The sequence below is a fragment of the Diabrotica virgifera genome, chromosome 2, assembly GCF_917563875.1.
Source record: "Diabrotica virgifera virgifera chromosome 2, PGI_DIABVI_V3a".
NCBI classification, from domain to species: domain Eukaryota; kingdom Metazoa; phylum Arthropoda; class Insecta; order Coleoptera; family Chrysomelidae; genus Diabrotica; species Diabrotica virgifera.
This window is the reverse complement of record NC_065444.1, coordinates 272,937,941-272,962,561: the sequence shown is the minus strand read 5'-3', so window position 1 is coordinate 272,962,561 and position 24,621 is coordinate 272,937,941. Positions and strand designations below refer to the sequence as shown.

At 33.5% G+C, this 24,621-nt stretch overlaps 1 protein-coding gene across 7 annotated transcripts in view; it reads left to right on the top strand.

Moving 5' to 3' along the window:
- The window catches only part of LOC126880627 (protein lap4-like), a 506,864-nt gene that overhangs the window by 141,205 nt on the left and 341,038 nt on the right, over positions 1-24,621 (top strand). For 6 of the 7 annotated variants that reach the window (XR_007696657.1, XM_050644640.1, XM_050644642.1 and 3 more), the window contains exon 5: positions 22-209. Coding sequence is in view for 6 of the 7 variants with exons in the window: in XM_050644640.1 (XP_050500597.1) it covers positions 22-209 (188 nt within the window). In the remaining variant the exon portion in view is untranslated. The remainder of the gene's footprint in view (positions 1-21; positions 210-24,621) is intronic. The other variant, XM_050644639.1, reaches the window with a different exon arrangement.

Here is a 24,621-nt window from a genome sequence, read left to right as displayed (position 1 = left end):
CCACTATGTGCACCCGCCTAGCTTCCGACGGCCGCTTTTACCACCATCACGATCATGAGCTAACGCCAGGTCTTTCTAATGGTAGTACCTTGTCCCGTACAGATGGCGCTGCGACCGAGGACGAAGACGACGACGACTGGCGGGAACACGAAGCCAGCCGAACACACTCCGTCAAATTCACCGATCCGCAAGAGAAGGACAATCGAGAGGTGAGCAGTACCTTACATACTACGTTGCGGTATATGGTGGGGGTAATAACTAGGTGTAAGGATAGCGTGGTAAGGTGGTGCTGTACGGCTCGGCCGGGCAATCTGAGCCGCAGTAACAGCTACTACATGCTGAATACTCTGAGGGAGTTGGATCAGATTTATAATTCTAGGTCTGAGTATGCGAACGATTGACAAACGGTCATTGGCGATATTAGTTTGGAAGCCAGAGTGTAGACCTTGGAATCGGTTGGTGTTTGAAGTAAGCAGAATGTACCAATAGATAGTACCAAAGTTATTTATACTATTTTCATTTTTACCCGTGTTATTAATAGTTATTTCTCTTGATTATTCCTCTATACTACAGACAAAACCAAGATAAGCATGAGGTCACACCCATTGGTGTGTGTGTGTGTCATGACGTTGCAGGTTGTCATTGGTTAGAAATTACGACACAGCCACTCGTTAAGACTTTCGAGCACCCCTCTATACACGTGAAGGGTTTTTTCGTTCTCTCTACACCTAAACCTCAAGGCAACGACAGCTTGGTGGTACCAAGGGAAAGGTCGAACCTCGAACCATTCATCATTCATTCTCATAACTACAAGTGCAACACAAAGATGCTATTTTAAATTTATCTTTGTTATAAGTATATTTCATTGTTTTTCTTCAACAATACAGTATAGTTTAACCCTTTGAATGGTGATGACGCCTAAAGACGTCATACCGTTACTACTGTCAGGTGCGCATGACGGCTTCAAGTGTCATATGCAGATATGCAGAACATTCGTCTAGAGGTTAGTATTTGTTTTTTCTTTGACTGAAACGAGTTGTCTTTCTATTGAGTACGTAGATAAAAGTGTTTTATAACGTCAGTTTAGATTCATATTATGGATGAAGCAATTCCAAGGCTCGACCAAAACACTACAATGTAAATGCAGCGAAAAATCGAGTTAGCACTTAAGTCGCGTTAGGCATATCTCGTCAGTAATGAAAGGGTTAAGTAATTTTATTTTGTGTTATTGTTACGTGAAATCCAAATAATATTTAACTACAATCCCTACATTGTGATACATAGGTCGCTGTATCGTATCCGGCTCGAAGGACCACAATGTATTGATTGTAGTTAAATATTATTTGAATTTCACGTAATAATAACATAAAACAAAATCACTTAAACTAAACTGTATTGTAAACAAGAAAAACAAATGTATTATACCTATAGCATAGATAAATTTAAAATAGCATCTTTGCGTTGCTCTTGTAGTTATAAGAATAAATGATGAATGCATGGTTCGAGATTCGACCTTCCCCTTGGTACCACCAAGCTATCGTCGCCTTGAGATTGAGAGATAGAAGGAACGAAAAACAAGTACTTGTATACGGGGGTGATCTAAAGTATTAGCATTAAAAGAACACCCACCGGTGGGTGTGTTTTGAATGTAGTATAGTAATACTGACATGTGAGCGTACTATAATCATGCCATCTTTATTTATTAATTGGTTGTGTTGGTATTTAGTACGTAAAGAAAAAGTCTGTCTATTTAATGCTACGCAATGATATTTAAACATTCTGTGATGATCTCAAACAACAATCTGAATTTCCAAGGAATTACACCGTAAGAGGACATTAGGTTATTTAAGAAGTTATAGTAGGTTGTGTAGTATGAAAGTGCCTTTATAAGAAATATACGTCCATAACATATATTTCGACGTCCAAGTAAGGTGCTGTTTTAACAAATTACATTTAAACTGTTATAAAGTTATGATGACTTTTTATGACAAACAAAATATCACCCTGTTTCAATTCACGCTCAAACTATGTGTTTTTCTCTTCTTGATTACTAAAATTTATCTGATTCTACCCATTATCAGTTCAACTCCAGATTATTCTCGCAACTTTTTTAACGCTTGATCTCTTGAATGATTTCAAGTTTGATAACATATTTTTTGGTCCATATATTTTCTAATATTTGTTACTAATACTCAAATGCCTTCCTGGGCTTAATTGTTATATCTCTTATATTTGTTATGTCTAGTTTCTTCTTCTTCTTAGCCTTCTATCGTCCACGTTTGGACATAGGCCTCTCCCAACTCCTTCCATCGGTCTCTATCCTGAGCAACATATTTCCAATTCGTTCCGGCTACTCTTTTAATATCATCAACCCATCTCATCTGTGGTCTTCCTCTCGGTCGTTTACTTTGGTAAGGTCTCCAATGTTGTATCGTGGCATTCCAACGTTGGTCTTTTTGTCTAACAGTGTGGCCTGCAAAGCTCCATTTAAGTTTGGCAACTTTTGTTGTTATGTCCTCGACTTTTGTTTTTGATCTTACCCAGTCGCTCCTCTTTTTATCTGACAGTCGTATACCTAACATTGCTCTTTCCATAGCTCTTTCTGTTGTAGCTAGTTTATTCATATTTGCCTTGGTTAGGGTCCAGGTTTGACACCCATATGTCATGATAGGAAGGATGCACTGGTTGAACACTTTGGTCCTCAAATATTGAGGTATTTTGCGGTTCTTAAGTATCCAACCAAGTTTTCCAAATCCTGCCCATGCTAGTCTTGCTCTCCTATTAATTTCCGCACTTTGGTTTTCTTTGTCAAGTTTCAGGATTTGGCCTAGGTAGATATATTCCTGGACTTTTTCTATCTCACTGCCATTTATAGTTATGCGTCTGGGGTCATCTGTGTTTGTCATTATTTTTGTTTTCTTCATGTTCATTTTTAGACCGACGTATTGGGAGCTGCCTGCGAGTTCCTCTATCATAATTTGCAGTTCCTCGAATGAGCTCGCTATAATCACAATGTCGTCAGCGAATCTGAGGTGATTTAGCTTCTTGCCATTAACGTTAACGTTAAAGTCTAGTTTACCTTCAGCAATTCTTCGTATTGGGTGATTAACGTCTCGATTTTGAACATGATCAAACTATTTTGACCTAGGCTCTCTCATTTTGGCATCAATTGGTGCCACCTTAGACTTCCACTAATTTACCCATTCTTAATTTTATCCTTTTTTGTCAATCCACACATCCATCTAAGCATTCTCATTTCCGTCACATGCGTTCGCTGTTCCTCTTTCTTTTTAACTGCCCAGCATTTAGTTTCGTATATCATAGCCGGTCTTATGGCTGTTTTATAGAATTTTTCCTTCAGTTTCATTGGAATTTTTCTGTCACATAACACACCACTCTCTTCCTTCCATTTCATCCATCCAACCCTAATTATATTGCGTGCATCTCTATTTCCCCATTACTCTGTAATACCGATCCTAGATATTTAAAACTCCCACTTTTTACAATCATTTGACCATCCAAAGATATCATTTTATTTGTAGTAACTCCATCTTTAAGCGAACATTCCAAATACTCCGTCTTTGTCTATCATTGTGCCCTCATTGTCCATTAAAAGCTATAAATGATTGGTCAAAGGTTTTTTCTTCTTAATAATTTCACCTTTTTTAATATCTAGCTGCTCCTTCTATTGGCTTGAGCCATATCAGCTTCGTCGATATTTTTCGACCAACTCGTTACTATTTCTCTAATTTTTATTGCCATAAGGTGCATTACGGTGAGATTGATTTTAGCTCCTCCATTAACGGCACAGGCTGCTATCAAGGAGGCTATTTCTACCACATGTTTGCCACCAAATTTATTTTTTAGAGCAATTTTCCAAATTTAAATACTTCGACTGCCTTTAAATGACCAACAGATTCAGGTATTTTTTCAGATTTTCAAAACAATAATTTGCGATAAATTTCAATAATATAACACACGTGCTACCCTTATAAGTTTTGGAAAGCAGGTTGCAGGTGCCCAGGTGAGGTGTCGGGCGCCGTGTTGTACACATACGAGTTTTAGCTGGACAAGGTACCGTTATAAATGCAGCTTAACTTCATTTCTATTTCGAATGTCTAAATAAAATTTTAGGCTAGTATTTATATGATATTAAAGAATATTTTTACGTAAAAAACAAAAACCTCCTTTTTTGAAAATTTAGGAAGTAAAAGTCCTCTTAAAGGATATCAAACTGAAGCAGCAATTGAAACAAGCAAGTGTATAATTGTTAAATTATATCGTCAAATTTGTATACTTTTGTATAAAAATGGGCCAGTTCGGTTCTGAACCTCTTACATAACCTAAAATTGTCCAACTCCGACCAATATCAGTGTGAAATATCGCCGACGATACTTATATGGTTATTTTTTCGCATATATATTTTTATTGTGATGACATAAATATATCGAATTGGTTTTGTATAAAAAGAAGAACGTTTTTTATACAATTCTGTAACTTTCTGTGATAGTGAAGGTTAACCATTTAGTTTTAAGCACCCAGTGATAGTGGACGACAGTCTCGGAAATGTTTTATATTCTTTTTTTTTTTTAGATAAATCAGTATTTTCCTCCAAATATTTAAAGATTTCTCCAATATATTAGTAGAAATGATTTTTTTAAGTACAAGTTGTTTTTCCAGGGTTGTGTAGATGCGAAATAAAAAGATATAAACATTTCTACAACTACTGTTTCTACTACTAGCAAATTAGCAAACCAAGATTTTTTAATTAATATTAATATACAGCAGCCGATGCTTCCAGGTTTTCCGAACATTGTTTAGAAATTAATTTAATACTTACTTTTACTTTTTCGTGTCTGGAAAACTATAGTTTCTGAGCCCAGTATTGGGCTGAGCCCAATACTAGTCGGTTCTTCTTCTTCTTATGGTGCCTATCTGTTCCGGATGTTGGCGATCAGCATGGCTATCCTAACTTTGCTTGCTGCTATTCGGAATAGTCGGGTTGTCGATGTATTGAACCACTTTGTCGGGTTTTGAAGCTAAGATATTCTTCGTCTCCATGGTCCTCTCTTTCCAAATACCTTGCCCTGAAGAATGAGTTGCAAGAAACCATATCTCTGTTCATTCCTCCCTCATAACATGGCCAACGTTTACGCTCTTTGATGGTGTTAATTATCTCGAATGGCTTGTCCTTTCTACGTAGGACCTCAACATTAATCACACAATCCACCCACGAAATTCTTAAGATGCGTATGTAACACCACATCTCGAATGTCTCTAGTTTCCTTAAAGAAGCTTCGGAAAATATCCAGGCCTCTGTTCCGTATAAAATTAGAAAATACATAGTATTACGTAGTAGTTACGTAGAAAATACATAGCATCTGATGATAGAGATTTTGGAACCAAGTGGTAAATAGTGACTTCTGAAAAGAGACTTTATTATTATGAATGCTGATCTCGCTTATCTCTTGCTAGTCGGTTGCCTATCAATTAAATTATCGAGGGTGAGTCTATGCGAGCTGTTTGGACAGGCTAGTAGATGTTCCATATTCTGTGTTGCTCCGCAGTCATACTTGTCGTCATTCCCGTTCAGTAGACTCCATTTATTAAGGTTTGACGTGTATTGGTCGGTGCTACACCGGTTCAAACTCCTGCTTTGTGGAGTTTATGATAGTGGATAACAGGGGGAGGTTCATCAATAGGAGCGCTAAGGAAACTCTTTCTTGATTTTAGTCTGGTAGGACACGGTTCGTGGCAGATTGTAGGTTTGTTTGGATCTTTCGGTGAATTCGTGGTTCGCTCTGAGTCAGGATCCGAGAGGCCTGAACCTTTATACAGTTTATTCAGAGGGGTTGGGGTCTCATACACCTGGTAATGAGTCTGCAAGAGTCCTTCAAACTGACATTTACGTTCTTGGCGTGCGCCGATCTCTTCCATACCGGGCATGCGTATTGCGCCGTTGAGTAGCATAGCGCCTGCGCTGTTGATCTTAGTACTGTGGTTTTGGCGCCCCTTTTACTATTTCTACTAAGTTTTTTCACAGTGGAACCTGTATATTAATCGGGGGTCTAGTGTGACTGCGAGATATATTGGTCTTTTCGGAGTGTCCTTCTTCTTCAAGTGCCATCTCCGCGACGGAGGTCGGCAATCATCATAGCTATTCGGACCTTGAAAACGGCTGCTCTGAAAAGTTCGTTTGATGTACATCCGTACCATTCTCTCAGGTTGCGCAGCCACGATATTCTGCGTCTCCCTATGCTTATTTTTCCTTGAATCTTTCCCTGCATAATGAGTTGGAGCAAGTTGTATCTCTGGAGTGTCCTAGCAAGGTGTTATTTCAGGTGATGTAGAGTTTTGTTTTGGCCAGTGCCAGTCGCAACTGAAGGTGGAAAGCGCAGACCTGAGTTTTGTTTGGATTTGGTCTTAGCTATCTATCGGTCATCTACGTATAAGACATTTTTAGTAAAAGCTGGCGTTGGTTGTTCATTGGTGTATAGGTTGAAAAGTATTGGTGCTAGTACGCTACCCTGAGCCAAGTTTGGCTTCACCAATGATATTTTTCCCCTCAAGACTGACATAGAATCGTCTACTTTGCAGCAGTGATTCCAATATTTTGACGAATTGGCTTGGCAGTGCTTAAAAATGGGGTAGACTTTCTGCAGCAGGTTTCTGTGGTTAACAGAATAACGCAATAGTGCATTACGTCATGTTGTTTTTTAACTCTTTTTCTTCTTCTGCTTATTCTTTTGCTTTTTCTTTTTATGTAGACATGACTGTTTTTCAATGTGCCTCCAGTAAGTTGTCGTTCCGTCGTTGTCGTGTTCTTTCCACTGATCGTGTCTTTATTATAGAACCATCTCTAGTGTCTTACCATCAATTTTTTAAGGGTTTTCATCTGTGCTGTTTCTAGAATTCTTTTTGTTCTCTCTGTCTTCGTGTTCCTGCGGCTGTTTACTGTATCCATTGATCTTCCACTTCTGTTTCGAGCTTCCCGTAGCTAGACTTCATCATTTGTTCTATTATCTGTCCCTCCATCCCCAATTTATAACCATGAATTTTGTCTTTTTTGGGGAAATTAACATGTTAAATTTTCTGGCGGTGATAGTAAATTGGTGAAGCATACGTTGTAAATTATCCTCACATCTAGTCCTCTCGTTGAGAGAGCTAGGCGTTGAAGACGTAGTGAGATGGACAAGAGCACGACGACGCATGTGGAGAGACCACGTAGATCGGATGGACCCTGAAAGTATGGTGAAAAGGGCGAAGACACAGAAGCCCAACACCAAGCGACCCATAGGAAGACCCCAAAAAACTATGGTACGAGAGTTGGAGCTCCGGATCACAGCAGAGGCTGTAACAGAAGAAACAGGACATAGTCCTATTAAAAGAAGAAGAAGATCTCGTCCTCTGTAGTTTACGATTTCTTTCCGTATTCTGTCCTCTACCGATGATTTTTTATTTTTAGTTTCCTTAATGTTTCCTTTATCTCTCCCTCCTCAATGTTTATTTCTTCGTTTGTTGTCACTTCTGCTGTTGGTTGTTCATCATCGTCACGTTTAGCAACTAGGGATCGAAACTAGTCTGTTCATGTTTCCTTCTGAATGTGTTTCGCATCTCTTGTCTTTGTTCTCTGATAATTCTTTATATTTCTCTTTGTATTCCATAGAAATATTATTTGCCAATTATTTATTCAATGAGGACAAGAAAGGATTATCTCTCAAGTTGATGTAATTAAAGAATTTCTAAACTTTTGATACTTTTGGAAAACCTCTTACAGTACTAAAGTTTGTAGTCGAAGTAGTTTTTGTCAAAATACGATTTTTCAAATGCTAAGACTAAAAATACAAAAAAATTAAATAAGCATGATATGTACTTCAAATACTTAACGAACAAAAATATTTCTCCACTTAGCTTGACGTACAATATTTTTTAGTAGATTCCAAAGAATGACATCATTTGAATTTATTTTTTTATAAAAAAGCACGGTGCTACAGCCGCCTTAAATAAAGACTGCCTTTTATAGTATTTTTAAAATGTTAGTAGTATTTTTGAGTACAACCATTTTTCAAAGAGAAATGATCTCTTCAATATTAATAATTTATTAGCGAAATAAAACATTGTCCCTTTTTATGATGATCATAAACGAATCTTTTATTATCAAATCGAGTTTATAGTTCCTTAACTGTTAGCGAGACCCTGTAAATGTCGGAAAATACGGGGTTATTCCAAAAAATGTGCCTTCCATAGTTGCGACAAATCTTTGGCATCGTCTTCTACATAGTAGCAGTACGTTGTAGCGAATACTGAAAAACTTTATATGAGCTCAATGTTATGTAAAATGAGTTTAAAAATAATGTTATATTTTTCGCTGTGTGATTTCAATAATTTTCATCCTCAATTTTAAACTATTCCTTACTCCAACCCTTACTAATATCCTACTACGAACTTCACCCCACTCCCTACCTAACTACAGACGTTCTACAGACAAATACAGCAAGAAGTCTCTTTCTCTATCTTGTGTCGACCATCGCTGGCGACAGTTCTCTTCACTGCCTTCTTCGATTGAAGACAAAATACGGGAACATTTCTCTGTGGGTTTAGTCTCACTACGAAACTCTCTGTCTTGTGTTAGCCATAGACAACACATGTTTCGTGGGCAACATATCCATCTCAATTGTACCTTTCTCTGGAAGCAATTAACTCGAACCTTTCTCTGGATTCCATTATCGATGAGCAAATGCTTTTCCTCTTTCTGTAATAGTGTAAGACAATAATCCGACGTAAAATAACTGTTAATCCGTTAAAACAATTAAAACTCGTTCACGAAACAGTTAAACCGCGTGTGAAACAGGCATATGTGTTTGGTTAAGACGCGGATAAACAGTGGCCAAACAGGACTTTAGGTAAGACTTAAAATATTGTCTGCATTATCATAATCCTCCTGTAAATATCCATTTAAACCAGAAACCTAAAACATACACAACTGAAATGATAAAAACATGAGATGTAGATCCTTGAAACACACTCAGTGATCAAAAGATCCAAGGTTAATGGTTTGACGACCACTCGTACGAAATCAAACAGATGAAATAGAGAATGTGGAAAAATCCCCTTACGAACAATTCACACATCCACCATTTCGGGTTGGGAAAAATTTTTCGAATAGAATCAAAGATCCAAACACCAGTTCTTAGAAATGTGTTTCGCCCTCTTCAACCTCTCTGGGCTTATCAATAAAGATGAGAGGTTGAATATCTTTAGACACATTCCAATCAAAAAACAACATTCGAGACCTAGACATAGAAGGTGCGTAAATCTACGGCAAGTCCGACAATGACAGTCTCAAGTTTTAATTCCCTAATTACTTAAAGTAAGTAAAATCTATGTTTAAAAACATGAGATGTAGATCCTTGAAACACACTCAGTGATCAAAAGATCCAAGGTTAATGGTTTAATCTTTCATCTTTATTGATAAGCCCAGAGAGGTTGAAGAGGGCGAAACACATTTCTAAGAACTGGTGTTTGGATCTTTGATTCTATTCGAAAAATTTTTCCCAACCCGAAATGGTGGATGTGTGAATTGTTCGTAAGGGGATTTTTCCACATTCTCTATTTCATCTGTTTGATTTCGTACGAGTGGTCGTCAAACCATTAACCTTGGATCTTTTGATCACTGAGTGTGTTTCAAGGATCTACATCTCATGTTTTTAAACATAGATTTTACTTACTTTAAGTAATTAGGGAATTAAAACTTGAGACTGTCATTGTCGGACTTGCCGTAGATTTACGCACCTTCTATGTCTAGGTCTCGAATGTTGTTTTTTGATTGGAATGTGTCTAAAGATATTCAACCTCTCATCTTTATTGATAAGCCCAGAGAGGTTGAAGAGGGCGAAACACATTTCTAAGAACTGGTGTTTGGATCTTTGATTCTATTCGAAAAATTTTTCCCAACCCGAAATGGTGGATGTGTGAATTGTTCGTAAGGGGATTTTTCCACATTCTCTATTTCATCTGTTTGAAATGATAAATTTCATATGTGTACAGGGTTATTCACTATATTTTGACCCCCCTGTAAACTGCTTTATTTACAGAATTATAAAAAAAATACAAATAAAATACAAATATCATTCGATTTTTAAATTATGATTTTTTGACATATCATACTAGTGACGTCATCCATCTGGGCGTGATGACGTAATCGAATATTTTTTAAATGAGAATAGGGGTCGTGTGCTAGCTCATTTGAAAGGTTTTCAATTCTCTATTCAGTAATATAAACATTAAGATAATTATTTAGACAGGGTGTCCAAACATTTTTTTTAATTAAATTAATTGACACAAAAAGAAGAATGTATGTAATTTATTTAATTCAAAATATTTTCCACTACTGTTAGAAAACAGAAATAAAAGTTTATTGCACAAATAAACATTGCTTTTTGCTTAAATTCAATGTTCAAACTGCCAAGAGGCAGATGAGTGGCAGCTTGAACATTGAATTTAAGTGAAAAGTAATGTTTATTTGTTTAATAAACATTTATTTTTGTTTTCTGACAGCAGTAGAATGTATTTTGAATTAAATAAATTACCTACATACTTCTTTTTGTGTCAATTAATTTAATTAAAAAAAATTTTTGGACGTCCTTTATAAATAATCATATAAGTTCGGCAAAGCGACACCTATTTCTACGCTCTGCAACTTTATTCGCACTTTTAATTATATTGGCCAATTATATTAGTCCTAGTTACTGGATAATTGTCAAGGCCATAGCCCAAAAAATAATAAGAAAAAAAATCAGATTCAGGTTATGTTATTAAAACGTAAACAATTGTATGTAGTAAATAAAATTAGTTATTAAAATGCAGTACTGCAAGCAAAATACAAATAATTAAATTTACCTTTATATAATAATTGCATATCACATCAATATTGTGGAGCAACATATAATTTTTCTTCTTCAATGACAGGAGATATGAAATGTACGTCAATTTGACAATTTCAATTGACAATATGAATTATTTAAGAAAGTTGCAATATTTCTCCGCTATTCGCGCACGATCGTTTCACGTATCCTTTCCAAGTACTTGTACACCGCGAATATTACTGAATAGGGAATTGGATAACCTTTTAAATGAGCTAGCACACGACCCCTATTATCATTTAAAAAAATAGTCGATGACGTCATCACACCCAAAGGGATGACGTCACTAGTACGATATATATGTCAAAAAATCATCATTTAAAAATCGAATAACTTTTGTATTTTACATTTTTTTCTAATTCTGTAAATAAAGTAGTTTACAGGGGGGTCAAAATATAGTGAATAACCCTGTATGTCCATGCCTCTATTGTACAATTACCACTCGGGGGGTTTTTGCATTCGCTGAACAGCAAGTTTCATGGAAGTTACAGACACCTCGTCTGTAGTTTTATGGAAGTTCGATACAAAATCAGTGCAAACTGATTACTCGGGGCTTTTGATGTTTTCTGGAAATTCGATACAAAATCAGTGCAAACTCGTTACTTGGAGGTTTTTGGAATCGCTGAACACGAATATTTTATCGGCGATGGTCTCCAAGGCACTTGGTGTCCATGGTGGATATCGTCTCGTAGTTTTGTGAAAATTCAACACAATATCAGTGCAAATTATGTACACGGAGGTTTTTGGGGTCGCTGACCACGAATATCAAGTCGGCGATTGTCGCTGAGGCACCTGGTGCCTAAGTCCCACTGGTTTTGTATCAAATTTATAAATGGTCCCATAGGATTTTAATAGTTCTTCTACAACAAATGATTTAAGGTGAAAAATATTCTTTTTTTGCGTTTTTGACCATACTATGTAGTAGACGTATGCCAAAGTAACATAAATATGATTATAAAAGAATCGTTCGTGAGAAGCTTCCATTTTTGTATTTCATAAAAGAAGAAAACTAGTCGAATATATCTACATATAAGCCAAAATGTATGTAGCTTCTAGAGATAAAACTAACTTAAGTATAAATCAAGCTTCTTGTTGGAAATGTAAGCTATTTTATTATTTATGACGAAAGCATTTTATCACTTACTTATTTTTGATTGCTCAAATTGCATGATAGGTTTTCCAAAATGATCACGGATCTATTTTTCGATATCGTTATTAGCCTAACAAAATAAAATCAAATCAAAATGTAATTTTGATTTATAGTTGCCAATAAATTATTGCACAAAATCTTATCTTAAGCTGACTACAAAGTCATTTGTATTTGAGCAGTGTCGTTAAGTTTTGAGAGATATACATAATGAATAGGAGGTATAATAATTAAACGTACAATAGATTAACATTTATTACTTTCTACCTGTGCCGGACACTTAACGAGATCACTCAAATACAAATGATTTTGTAATAAGCTTAAGATAAAGTTTCTGCAATAATTTGTTTGCAACTATACATGTATTGTAATTTTATTTGATTATATCGAAAAGAGGAGCTTTGATCGTTTACGAAAACCGTACTAACCGAACTCGCCTATCAATTGTCTGAATTTTGTTACATAGTTGCATGTTAATATCTCTCGTTGTTTATAGGTTTTGGTAGCATTGCTCTAGTTGTTATACTAATTCTTCATTAGAGATTAATATACCGTTCATAAAAAGTATAGAGTGATATTTACAATAGTTTTCCGATTATTGCAGACTTAAAAATGAAGTTAAGCATTCAAAACAGAACAAAATACAATGCGTATTAAAATTCCGATAGGTGTATATAGTTTTACTGCACTCGATGAGTCCCCTAGTCCTGGTCTAACAAATAAACATTTTTTAGACAAAAGTTGTTCTTAAATATCAATATCGTATATTTTTATCAATATCTTTTTTATGAAAAAAAAAAAACAATTAGATTTAAATCAGTCGCTGTAGTTTTCACTTGTTGATCTAAGTATATTTCATCTATTGTCATTGGTGTAAACACTCTTGCTTATTATTTTTTGCTCCGAGTCTTTTATGCTTTGTTGTTTTAATACACCTAACAAACAGCACCCAATTTGAATACGTCTTTCTCATTAAACATTGTTCCTTTAAAATAGTTAATGTGTACTACCTTCTGATATTTTCACCTCCTTATCTAACTCCTCTTCTTATGATGTTTCCTCCTCTCGGAGTTGTCATCATGTCATCTGTATCCTATTAATAGCTGCTATTTATTGAGCTGCACGTAGACTAAGAGGTAGGCCAAAACTTATCTGGAAGGAGGGTGCAGTAATAGGTTCTTTTAACCTTGATTTTTCCTGGCATGATAAGTATGGGTATTTCATACTTCTCCTCTGGTAATATGGACTAAATGTTTAACTCTCTCACTTTAATAATTACCTCACAACCCTTTTCTAGCCGTCTCAATATTTTGGAATTTATAACCCGTTGCATTCTATTCAGGAACGCCTGGAAACCAACATTTTAAATGCTTCCAACTTCTTTATAGGTTCTATTTTTAGTGTCCAAGTTTCCATTCCATAAAGCAAATTGGAGAATATATAACACTTTTTAAGGTTTTCATCAGCAGTTTCATAGCAGGGCCTTTTTTAATTTTTACATCTGCGTAGCACATCTTAACTGTTGTTCCTGACGAAGAAAAGTCCAAATCACACTTTTAAGCCATGGCTTTGTTTGTTCAGTAATTTTCTGATCAATCAGAAAACCTTCTTTAGCACGCCTAATCAAAATTTGAATATAATCTGCTTGTTTATTTGAATCAAATTCTGGTTTATTTTATTATCACTTTGTTTCTTACCTTATTTTATCACGTAATTTATTTATTGTCACACTTTAATAGTTGCTTTCGTATCACGCCTATCCTGCAAAAAAAAAGAGAAGAGTTTTTCTTTTTCAGCGCACTTTTATCTATTAAATTTATTATTTCACGCGTTACTCACAATTTTTCCAACTTATAAATTTAAATTAATCTTTTGTAATTTATTAATGTAATTAGTTGATTAGGTCATTTATTCACACATGCCACTTCCTCTTTTGTCTTGTGTCTCCGTATTCTTTTAAATCTTGACTTATTCTTCGGTCTTTTCTACTTTTCCACAATTGCATCGATTGATTTTGCTGTATAAATTTTAAATTATGTTGCACAATGTCCACGCTTAACTAATTTGGACTGAGTACGTCACATCCGTCCACACTTTTTCTATTGTTTCCTTAGTTTTATATTTTCTTAAAGAAATAATACCTAATAATAAATTAGAAACAAGAACTTGATATAACAGCGCAAGCCACGGAAGTTGTTAAAATCAACAAATTCCGGGAAAAAAACGTTGAATTGAAGTTTTTACATTTCACATTTCTGATCATATGGTATTATTTCTTTAAAACATTTTCCTATAAACATTCAAGCATGCCTATTATTAGAGACGTAGAAGTAGCAATGAATTCATCATGAATAGAAAATATGTCCAAGGCACAAAGTTACAAACTGAAAATTAAAACAAAGATGTGACTATACAGTGGTAAACATAAGTCAGCTAGAAAATTGCAAAAAATAATTATGTATTTACAATAATTGTTATAATGTGAGCAAGCATTTTGACCTTTTGAATCTTCGAATTAAAACTCTGTTCTTAAGCATGCGTCAAATTGAGAAATCCATAGGAGTAATGTTTGGCTATCTTGGCGTTCGTTTCCGCATCTACCGATCCATCCAGGAAAATGCTGGTTTAGCATAATCTAGCATCGTAGTCGCGATTTCCTATGAGTTATCATTAATTGCTATACATTTGACAATTATGTATATTATTAATTACGGAGGTATAGGTTCTGTCTTTGATTAGTTTAATTTTTTTCAGTTGTTTTCGTATGTCAAGTACCCTGTGTGCATTATTATTTCCCTATAAATTTTCCTTTTTTCCATGGTTTGATAACCTCGCTATAGATTTTTTGCCACCTACTCAGTTAAGACGAGGTACATAGTTATAAGGATACTGACATCCGTTTTATAAAAAAATATTAATAATCATCCCATTTTTTCGCAAATAAAGCAAAAATATCCCACATTTTATACAACTATCTCTTATATACTTCTCACCCATTAAATGAAACATTTATAATTCTAGGTAACTAGATAGATATTTAATGAAATTATTAATTATAAATCCTACCCACTAATATGGTGTTTAAGTTATGGTGAATCCATTCCCTACATACATTAATTACATATATGCAGTGTAGTGAAACGTTACATAGAGGTGTGTCACTTGTTGACGATTTTTGTAGCAATGTTCTGTTTTCACCTTTTCGAATTTGAAAAGACAAAGATGATTTTGTGCCTTGGTATTTTTCACTTTACATTAATCAATTTTTCGGGTATGCAATGTTAATTATATTAGTGTTGTCAATATCCCTCTATACATACCATTGCTAGTAAAATAATGCCAAAACTTTTGCAATATTGTTCCAACGGCAGCAGCAATAGGTGGCTTTTGCCGAAAAAGGTCGATGTCATACCCACAAGTTGAAATTTGTTTTTGCCCATGGGTTTTAAACCCAATATGTTATGTTTAAAAGTTTACGAAACATTTTCTATGCCAATCTCTTATTTATAACAATTTTTAAACAAATTACAAAAAATAGTTTTTTCGCTTCAAAATCAATTTATTTAAGGCGCATTTTCACGGTTCGATTTTAGTTGATCAACTTTAGTGGATCCACTAATTTCTTGTCCACAATTTTTTATATTTTGTTTAAAAATTGTTATAAATAAATAGGTTGACATCGAAAAATTGTCGGTAAACATTTAAACATAGCATTATATTAATTATAATCTATCGACTGAAACAAGTTTGAGCTTGTGGGTATGAAATCGACCTTTTTTGACAAAAGCCACCAGCCTATTATTCACAAATCAGTTGTTCTAAATATCATTAAAACCCATTTCTCCAGCATCCTGTATAAACTTATTTTTATGTATTTAATGTATAGCGCTAGACCATTTAGAGATATGTACCAGTGTTCCAGTATGTATGAGTAGGTAAAGGTGATGAGCAAAAAATGCCTTTTGTTGTACCTAATTTTAAATAGTATAAGTAGTATTAAATATTAAATTTCTGTTTTTTTGCTAAAGTACGGTCTTCTCATGTAACAGTACGATCAGAATATATCTACGATTCGAAAAGACTACCGATGTTGTGTAAAATGACTATGACCATTTCTTACTCGATTATTACAAAAGGTACATTTTTTTACAAAGGATCCTAGCATTTATGTAAAAATGGTTTCAGTTAAATTGGCTGAAACTCTGCAGAGACGTAGCTTTAGTCATGCTAATGAGTTCTCATTGCTCAGAAGTCAGTTGACTCGGCAAGAAGCAAGAGTCAGAAATCAGTTGGTTTTAGATAGCTATCCCATCTTTACCTGCAGCTTGTCGGTTCTATAGTCCATTCTATAATCTGTTCTTATTCTCTTTTCAAAGATACCTGGGATATTAAAATTCGTATACATTTTGGACAAAATACCACTTAGTCCAGAGAAATAAGATTTTTCTCGTGACACATCCCCTCCAGGCCGAAACCAAATTTTTTGAGTAGTATGGACATATACAGTGCTAGTCAAAAGTCCGTACCCCCCCTCGTATCTTTTGAACGGTTATATCTATAATAGTGAAATTTTAAGAGAGAAAATAAACGGACGTAAGCTTCTTAACTAGTCATGACAGGTGACGTAATTATGACAGATGACTTTACAGCGCCACTATTACAGAACATTTTAAATGGGACCATATGGCAAGTGATACCTCGTTTAAAAGGTATTGAAAATACCTATTCAGTCATACTAATTTTGTTTGAGTTTAAGCTAGTTTTGATGAATAAATGAAATAAATATAAAATTGTAGTTTCGTATTTAATTAATAAAAATTCAAAATTCCGCATATGATTACTTGTCAAAAAGGTTGACGTTGACGTAAAAACTACCAGAGAATTGAAAAACGTCAACTTTTTTGACAAAAAGACCATAGGCGGACATTTGAATTTTTATTAAATAAATGCGAGACTACAATATTATATTTATTTAATTTATTCATCAAAATCAACTAAAACCCAAAAAAAATAGTATCGCTGAATAGGTATTTTAAATACCTTTTAAACGAGATATCACTTGCCATAAGGTCCCATTTAAAATTATCGGTCACAGTGGCTCTGTAACGTCATCTGTCACTATTACGTCACCTGTCATGACTAGTTAAGAAGCTTACGTCCGTTTATTTCCTCCCTCCAAATTTTATATAAGCATCAAGTTAGCTAAACACCTATCACAAATCGATTCGAAAGTAGGTGGATAATTTGCCGCTAATTAGTCGTTAATTAGTTGTGAAAATACCGATTTTGTCGTTTCTTTTTTTTTTTATTTTTTTAGGTGATTTGCTAACTTGATATAAAGTTAGCAAAGCACACCTCCGAAAAATGACTTTAGAGCGTTCGTAGGAGAATCGGAATAGGATTAGTTTTTGCCGCTAATTAGTCGCTAATTAGTTGTGAAAAAATTAATTTTCTAAATTAATTTTTTTTTTGTTTTTTTGGGTGCTTTGCTAACTTGATATAAAGTTGGCAAAGCACGCTTCCATAAAATGATTTTAGGGATTTCGTAAAAGAATGAAAATAGAATGAGAATTTGCCGCTAATTAGTCGCTAATTAGTTGTGAAGAAATAATTTTTTTTTTGTTTTTTTGGGTGCTTTGCTAACTCGATATAAAGTTGGCGAAGCACGCCGCTATAAAATGATTTCAGAGTTTTCGTAAGGGAATGAGAATAAAATGAGAATTTGCCGCTAATTAGTCGCTAATTATTTGTAAAGGAATTTTATTCACAAAAAATTTTTTTTTTTGTTTTTCACGGTGCTCCGCTTACTCGATATAAAGTTGGCAAAGCACGACTCCATACAATCATTCTAGGGTTTCCGGAGAAGAATAGCAATGGAATAAGAATTCTTTGCTAATTAGTCGTGCATTAGTTGTGAACACACCAATTTTGTCGTTTTTTCGTTTTTGACGGTTCTTTGCTGACTTCATAAATGCGAATGACATGCAAAGCATGCATCCATAAAATGATTTGGGTTTTTATGAAAAAGCATGGAAATAGGATCAGAATTTGCCGCTAATTAGTCGCTACTTAGTTGTGAAGAAATTATTTTTCTAAATTAATTTTTTTTTGTTTTTTCGGGTGCTTTGCTAACTTGATATAAAGTTGGCAAGCACACCTCCGAAAAATCATTTTAGGGTTTTCGTAGAAGAATAGGAATAGAAAAAAAATTTGCCGCTAATTAGTCGTGAATTAGTTGTGAGAATACCGATTTTGTCGTTTATTTTTATTTTTTATTTTTTTAGGTGCTTTGCTAACTTGATATAAGGTTAGCAAAGCACACCTCCGAAAAATGACTTTAGAGCGTTCGTAGGAGAATCGGAATAGGATTAGTTTTTGCCGCTAATTAGTCGCTAATTAGTTGTGAAAAAATTAATTTTCTAAATTAATTTTGTTTTTTTGTTTTTTTGGGTGCTTTGCTAACTTGATATAAAGTTGGCAAAGCACGCTTCCATAAAATGATTTTAGGGATTTCGTAAAAGAATGAAAATAGAATGAGAATTTGCCGCTAATTAGTCGCTAATTAGTTGTGAAGAAATGAATTTTCTAAATTAATTCTTTTTTTGTTTTTTTGGGTGCTTTGCTAACTCGATATAAAGTTGGCGAAGCACGCCGCTATAAAATGATTTCAGAGTTTTCGTAACGGAATGAGAATAAAATGAGAATTTGCCGCTAATTAGTCGCTAATTATTTGTAAAGGAATTTTATTCACAAAAATTTTTTTTTTTGTTTTTCACGGTGCTCCGCTTACTCGATATAAAGTTGGCAAAGCACGACTCCATACAATCATTCTAGGGTTTCCGGAGAAGAATAGCAATGGAATAAGAATTCTTTGCTAATTAGTCGTGCATTAGTTGTGAACACACCAATTTTGTCGTTTTTTTGTTTTTGACGGTTCTTTGCTGACTTGATATAAAGTTCGCAAAGCACGCATCCATAAAATGATTTAGGTTTTTTTGTAGTATGTAGCATGAAAATAGGATCAGAATTTGCCGCTAATTAGTCGCCAATTAGTTGTGAACAAATTGATTTTCTAAATTAATTTTGTTTTTGTTTTTTTGGGTGCTTTGTTAACTTGATACAAAGTTGGCAAGCACACCTCCGAAAAATCATTTTAGGGTTATCGTAAAATGATCCCATTATGATTAAAAAATCGTTTGCACCATGGAAAATGTACTTTTTAATCGTGATTGATTTGTAATGTCACACGTAATAATATAAAAGGATTCATTTTGCAGGACACTTTGAAAACACGGAAAGAAATAAATTGTCGAACTCTGTGAAATCAGACTCACAGCTAGGCCTTTGACGAAGCAAACTGTCTCAAGGAAACGATGCGACTAAGAAGAATGCATTCTTCTTAGGTGCAACCAATGGTTAGCTTTTCCGGCTTGGTCCTCAGGGAGCAGCGGGCTCACTGTGTCGTTGACCATGCATTTTCAGAGATACGTACAAAAGAATAATCCAGAATTTCCGTTCGGGATAGTCAGATATAATCCTACACGTAAAATAGTTCAGAGAATCATCCATTCGTGTTCTTCCAAGGACTCGTATGACTACTATATTGAGTAGAGACAATGTCTACAACTTTATTTTGTTGTAAACAACTATTTTCTTATACTAAACATCAGTCAACTAAAATTTTTTTTGAACCATTTCGTGTTTTTTTTAAAAATACAACACAATATCAGAGAAAATAAAAGTTTTTAACTTTTTATTGTCAAAAATGGTAAATTGTTTATAATGAAATACGTTCCACTAAATTTCATTTATAACTATTTTGTTATTTTACTCTTTGTTTTTCCTTGGGACTTTGAGATTAGATTGGAAATTACACATAATAAGAATTTGGTGGTCGATGACCATCGAAGTCAAAATCTATTCATTTTTAAAAATTACTACTGTAGAATAACTTTTATATATGAGTGGTAAAAAGGCGGGCGGTCGGGCAAACTTTATATGAAGGCAGCAAAGAACCGTAAAAAACAAAAAAACAACGACAAAATTGGTATTCTCACAACTATTGCACGACTAATTAGCGACAAATTCTTATTCTATTCATATTCTTTTACGAAAACCCTGAAAAGATTGTATCAGGGCGTGCTTTACCAACTTTATATCGAGTAAGCGAAGCACCGTAAAAAACAAAACAAAAAATGTTCTGAATGAAGTTCCTTCGCAACTAATTAGCGGCAAAATCTCATTCTATTCTCATTTTTTTACGAAAACCCTTAAATCATTTTATTGAGGCGTGCTTTGCCAACTTTATATCAAGTTAGCAAAACACCCAAAAAAAAAAAATTCATTTAGAAAATTCATTCCTTCACAACTAATTAGCGACTAATTAGCGGCAAATTCTCATTCTATTTTTATTCTTTTACAAAATACCTAAAATCATTTTATGGAAGCGTGCTTTGCCAACTTTATATCAAGTTAGCAAAGCACCCGAAAAAACAAAACAAAAATTAATTTAGAAAATTAATTTTTTCACAACTAATTAGCGACTAATTAGCGGCAAAAACTAATCCTATTCCCATTCTCCTACGAACGCTCTGAAGTCATTTTTTGAACGTGTACTTTACTAACTTTACATCGAGTTAGCGGAGCACCTGAAACAACAAAAATAATATCAAAAAAATTGCTAAAAAAATTCGTCCACAACTAATTAGCGACTAATAAGCGACAAATTCTCATCCTATTTCCATGCTTTTACGAAAAAACTTAAATCATTTTAAAGATGCGTGCTTTGCCTACTTAATGTTGAGTAAGCGAAGCACCGTAAAAACCAAAAAAAAAACAGAATTTATGGATGAAATACCTTCACAACTAATTAGCGGCAAATTCTGATTATATTTTCATTCTTTTACGAAAACACTAAAATCATTTTAGGGAGGCGTGCTTCGCCAACTTTATATCAAGTTAGCGAAGCACCCAAACAAACAAAAAAAAAATTAATTTAGAAAATTCATTTCTTCACAACTAAGTAGCGACTAATTAGCGGCAAATTCATATTATATTTTCATTCTTTTACGAAACCCATAAAATCATTTTATGGGGGCGTGCTTTGCCAACTTTATATCAAGTTAGCAAAGCATCCAAAAAAACGAAAAAAAAATTCATTTAGAAAATTCATTTTTTCACAACTAATTAGCGACTAATTAGCGGCAAATTCTCATTCTATTCTCATTTTTTTACGAAAACCCTTAAATCATTTGATTGAGGCGTGCTTTGCCAACTTTATATCAAGTTAGCAAAACACCCAAAAAAACAAAAAAAAAATTAATTAAAAAAATTATTTTTTTCAGAACTAATTAGCGACTAATTAGCGGCAAATTCTCATTCTATTCCCATTCTTCTACGAACGCTCGAAAGTCATTTTTTGCAGGTGTGCTTTGCTAACCTTATATCAAGTTAGCAAAGCACCTAAAAATAAAAAATAAAAAATAAACGACAAAATCGGTATTCTCACAACTAATTCACGACTAATTAGCGGCAAATTTTTTTTCTATTCCTATTCTTCTACGAAAACCCTAAAATGATTTTTCGGAGGTGTGCTTGCCAACTTTATATCAAGGTAGCAAAGAACCCGAAAAAACAAAAAAAAATTAATTTAGAAAATTAATTTCTTTACAACTAATTAGCGACTAATTAGCGGCAAATTCTCATTCTATTTTCATTCTTTTACGAAATCCCTAAAATCATTTTATGGAAGCGTGCTTTGCCAACTTTATATCAAGTTAGCAAAGCACCCAAAAAAACAAAAAAAAAATTAATTTAGAAAATTAATTTTTTCACAACTAATTAGCGACTAATTAGCGGCAAAAACTAATCCTATTCCGATTCTCCTACGAACGCTCTAAAGTCATTTTTCGGAGGTGTGCTTTGCTAACTTTATATCAAGTTAGCAAAGCACCTAAAAAAATAAAAAAAAAAAGAAACGACAAAATCGGTATTTTCACAACTAATTAACGACTAATTAGCGGCAAATTATCCACCTACTTTCGAATCGATTTGTGATAGGTGTTTAGCTAACTTGATGCTCATAAATTTTATCGTTATAGGTATAACCGTTCAAAAGATACGAGGGGGGGTACGGACTTTTGACTAGCACTGTATATTAATAACCTATATGTTTCCTGCAGCTGATTTTGATGATATACATCATAGTTATAAACAAATAATGAAGATCAAAAAACGGTAAATTTTCGCTTTTTTCGTCTATTACTTAAAAGTGAAGCATTCTAAACAAATTTAAGAATAAGAAACTCATAAATCATATAAAAAACTTCAATATGACCTTCGCTGAATATGTCTATCCTCATTTGTTGCTTAGAAAATTGCAAAATAAATCATAAATTTTGAGATTTTATAAATGTTCATAACTTATGTGAAAATTAAGTTGAACCTTCTTATTACACGGAATGCTGAGACTTCTTGTGCTTAAATTATATTTTAAATTTCAAAGCAATTTGTCAAATAATTTAAAAGTTATTTAATTTTTTTATCCCAAAACACTAAGTCAGAAAATTATGAGGTTACAGTTACTGTACTTCGGACAGTTTATGAAAGAAGATTATTTATAATAGTAACTTAATTTAAAAAAAAAACTGACAAAAAGTAATTTTAAACAGTGTAAAATTATTTTGCAAAGACATGTCGATTTTTTGCTTACTTAAAAACAATTAGAATAACTTTTTAACCGTTACCCGTAGAAAAATTATTTTTTCACATTTAGAAAGACTGAATTTTTATACGCATTTAGAAAGAAAAACAATTGTCATAGGATAATTAGGGACGAAGTTAGCCCCCCCCCGTTTTTATTTCACATGTTCTTGCAAAATAATTTTGCAATATTTAGAATTTTTTGTCATTTTTTTTTTTAATTAAATTAATAGTGTAAATCTTCTTCTTTCATAAACTATCCAAAGTATTACTGTAACTTCATCATTTTTGACTTATAGTGTTGCAAAAAAATTAATTTGGGATAAACAAAATAAATAACTTTTAAAATATTTGACCGATTGCTTTGAAATTTAGGGTGTGATTTAATTACCAGTGGTCTCAGCATTCCGTGTAATAAGAAGGTTCTAAGTTAATTTTTACATAAGTTATGAATATGTATAAAAACTCAAAATTTATAATTTATTTTGTAATTTTCTAAGCAACTAATAAGGATAGACATATTCAGCGAATGCCATATTGAAGTTTTTTATACGATTTATGAGTTTGTTACTCTCAAATTTGTCTAAAATGCTTAACTTTTTGGTAATAGACGAGAAAAGCGAAAATTTACCGTTTTTTATCTTCATTTGTTTATAACTATGTATATCATCAAAATCGGCTGCAGGAAACATATAGGTTATTATTATAGATGTCCATACTACTCAAAAAATTTAGTTTCGGCCTGGAGGGGGTTGAGTCACCAACAGGATATTTTTTTCCTTTTTCTCTGAACTACACTTTATACCAACCCAATAAATTTCTCTAAACCAACCGAATTATCTTAAATCATGTAAATAGGTACTACATATTAAAAGGGTCTCGTACGGTGCTTTTACCCTAGAGAGATGCCATCCCTTCTCGGGGGTAAACAATTTTTGATTAAAAATACCACCGGAAAAAGAAATATATTTACCAATTTTAAGTAACTTTTGTCCTATAGGTACATGTTTTTCTGGAAGTCAATATTTTTCGACTTACTCGCACCTATTTTTAACAAAAAAGTCACTTTTTCTAATTAATTAATAGCATTACTAAAAAATGTATGCATTTTATAAAAAACATCATTAGATATTATAAAAAATGTAACTTATAATAAAAAAAAAACAAAAATAATGATGGGTTTGTGGTGTCTATACCCCAATACAAGGGGAGGAAAAGATTACTGAAAGTTGGCACTTCTTTGACAAACGCCGCCAAAATTGAAAACTTCAACGTGAAATATGAAGAAACCAATGCATCTTTCGTTGGAAAACTCATTGGAGTTTTTTGTAGTGCTTGAAAAAATTTTTATTTTTATTTTTTTATAAGTCTCTCGCAACAATCCTAAGAGAGTTCTGTAAAATAATTAAACGGTAATTGCTTTTTTTTCTTCATAACCTGCTTAGTTTTTATGCTATCTAGATTTTAATAAAAAAAAACATTTTGTAGGTGTTTTTCAAGGGCTAGATCAAATTAGCTCAATATTTTTTCGCCCTTATTTTTGAATCAAGCTGAAAGGGCTCGAACAAATTGCGTTTACTACCATATGCAAACTTTAATTGGCCAAATCTTCCTTACTTTTTATCCTACAAAGAATATAAAAAAAATCCGAAATTTTTAGAAAAGCGAAATCTACAATTTTGTACTTTACACAATTTTGCGTAACTCTCATAGTTTTCGATTTATTAAAAAAAAAAGGATTTTTTGTAAAAATACAAAAATTGTCCTCTTATTTCAAACTCATCTTTTTTTTTCAAAATTAAAGCATTTTAAAGAAGCCAGCTAGAGCGTACTAGCATACAATTAATAAAG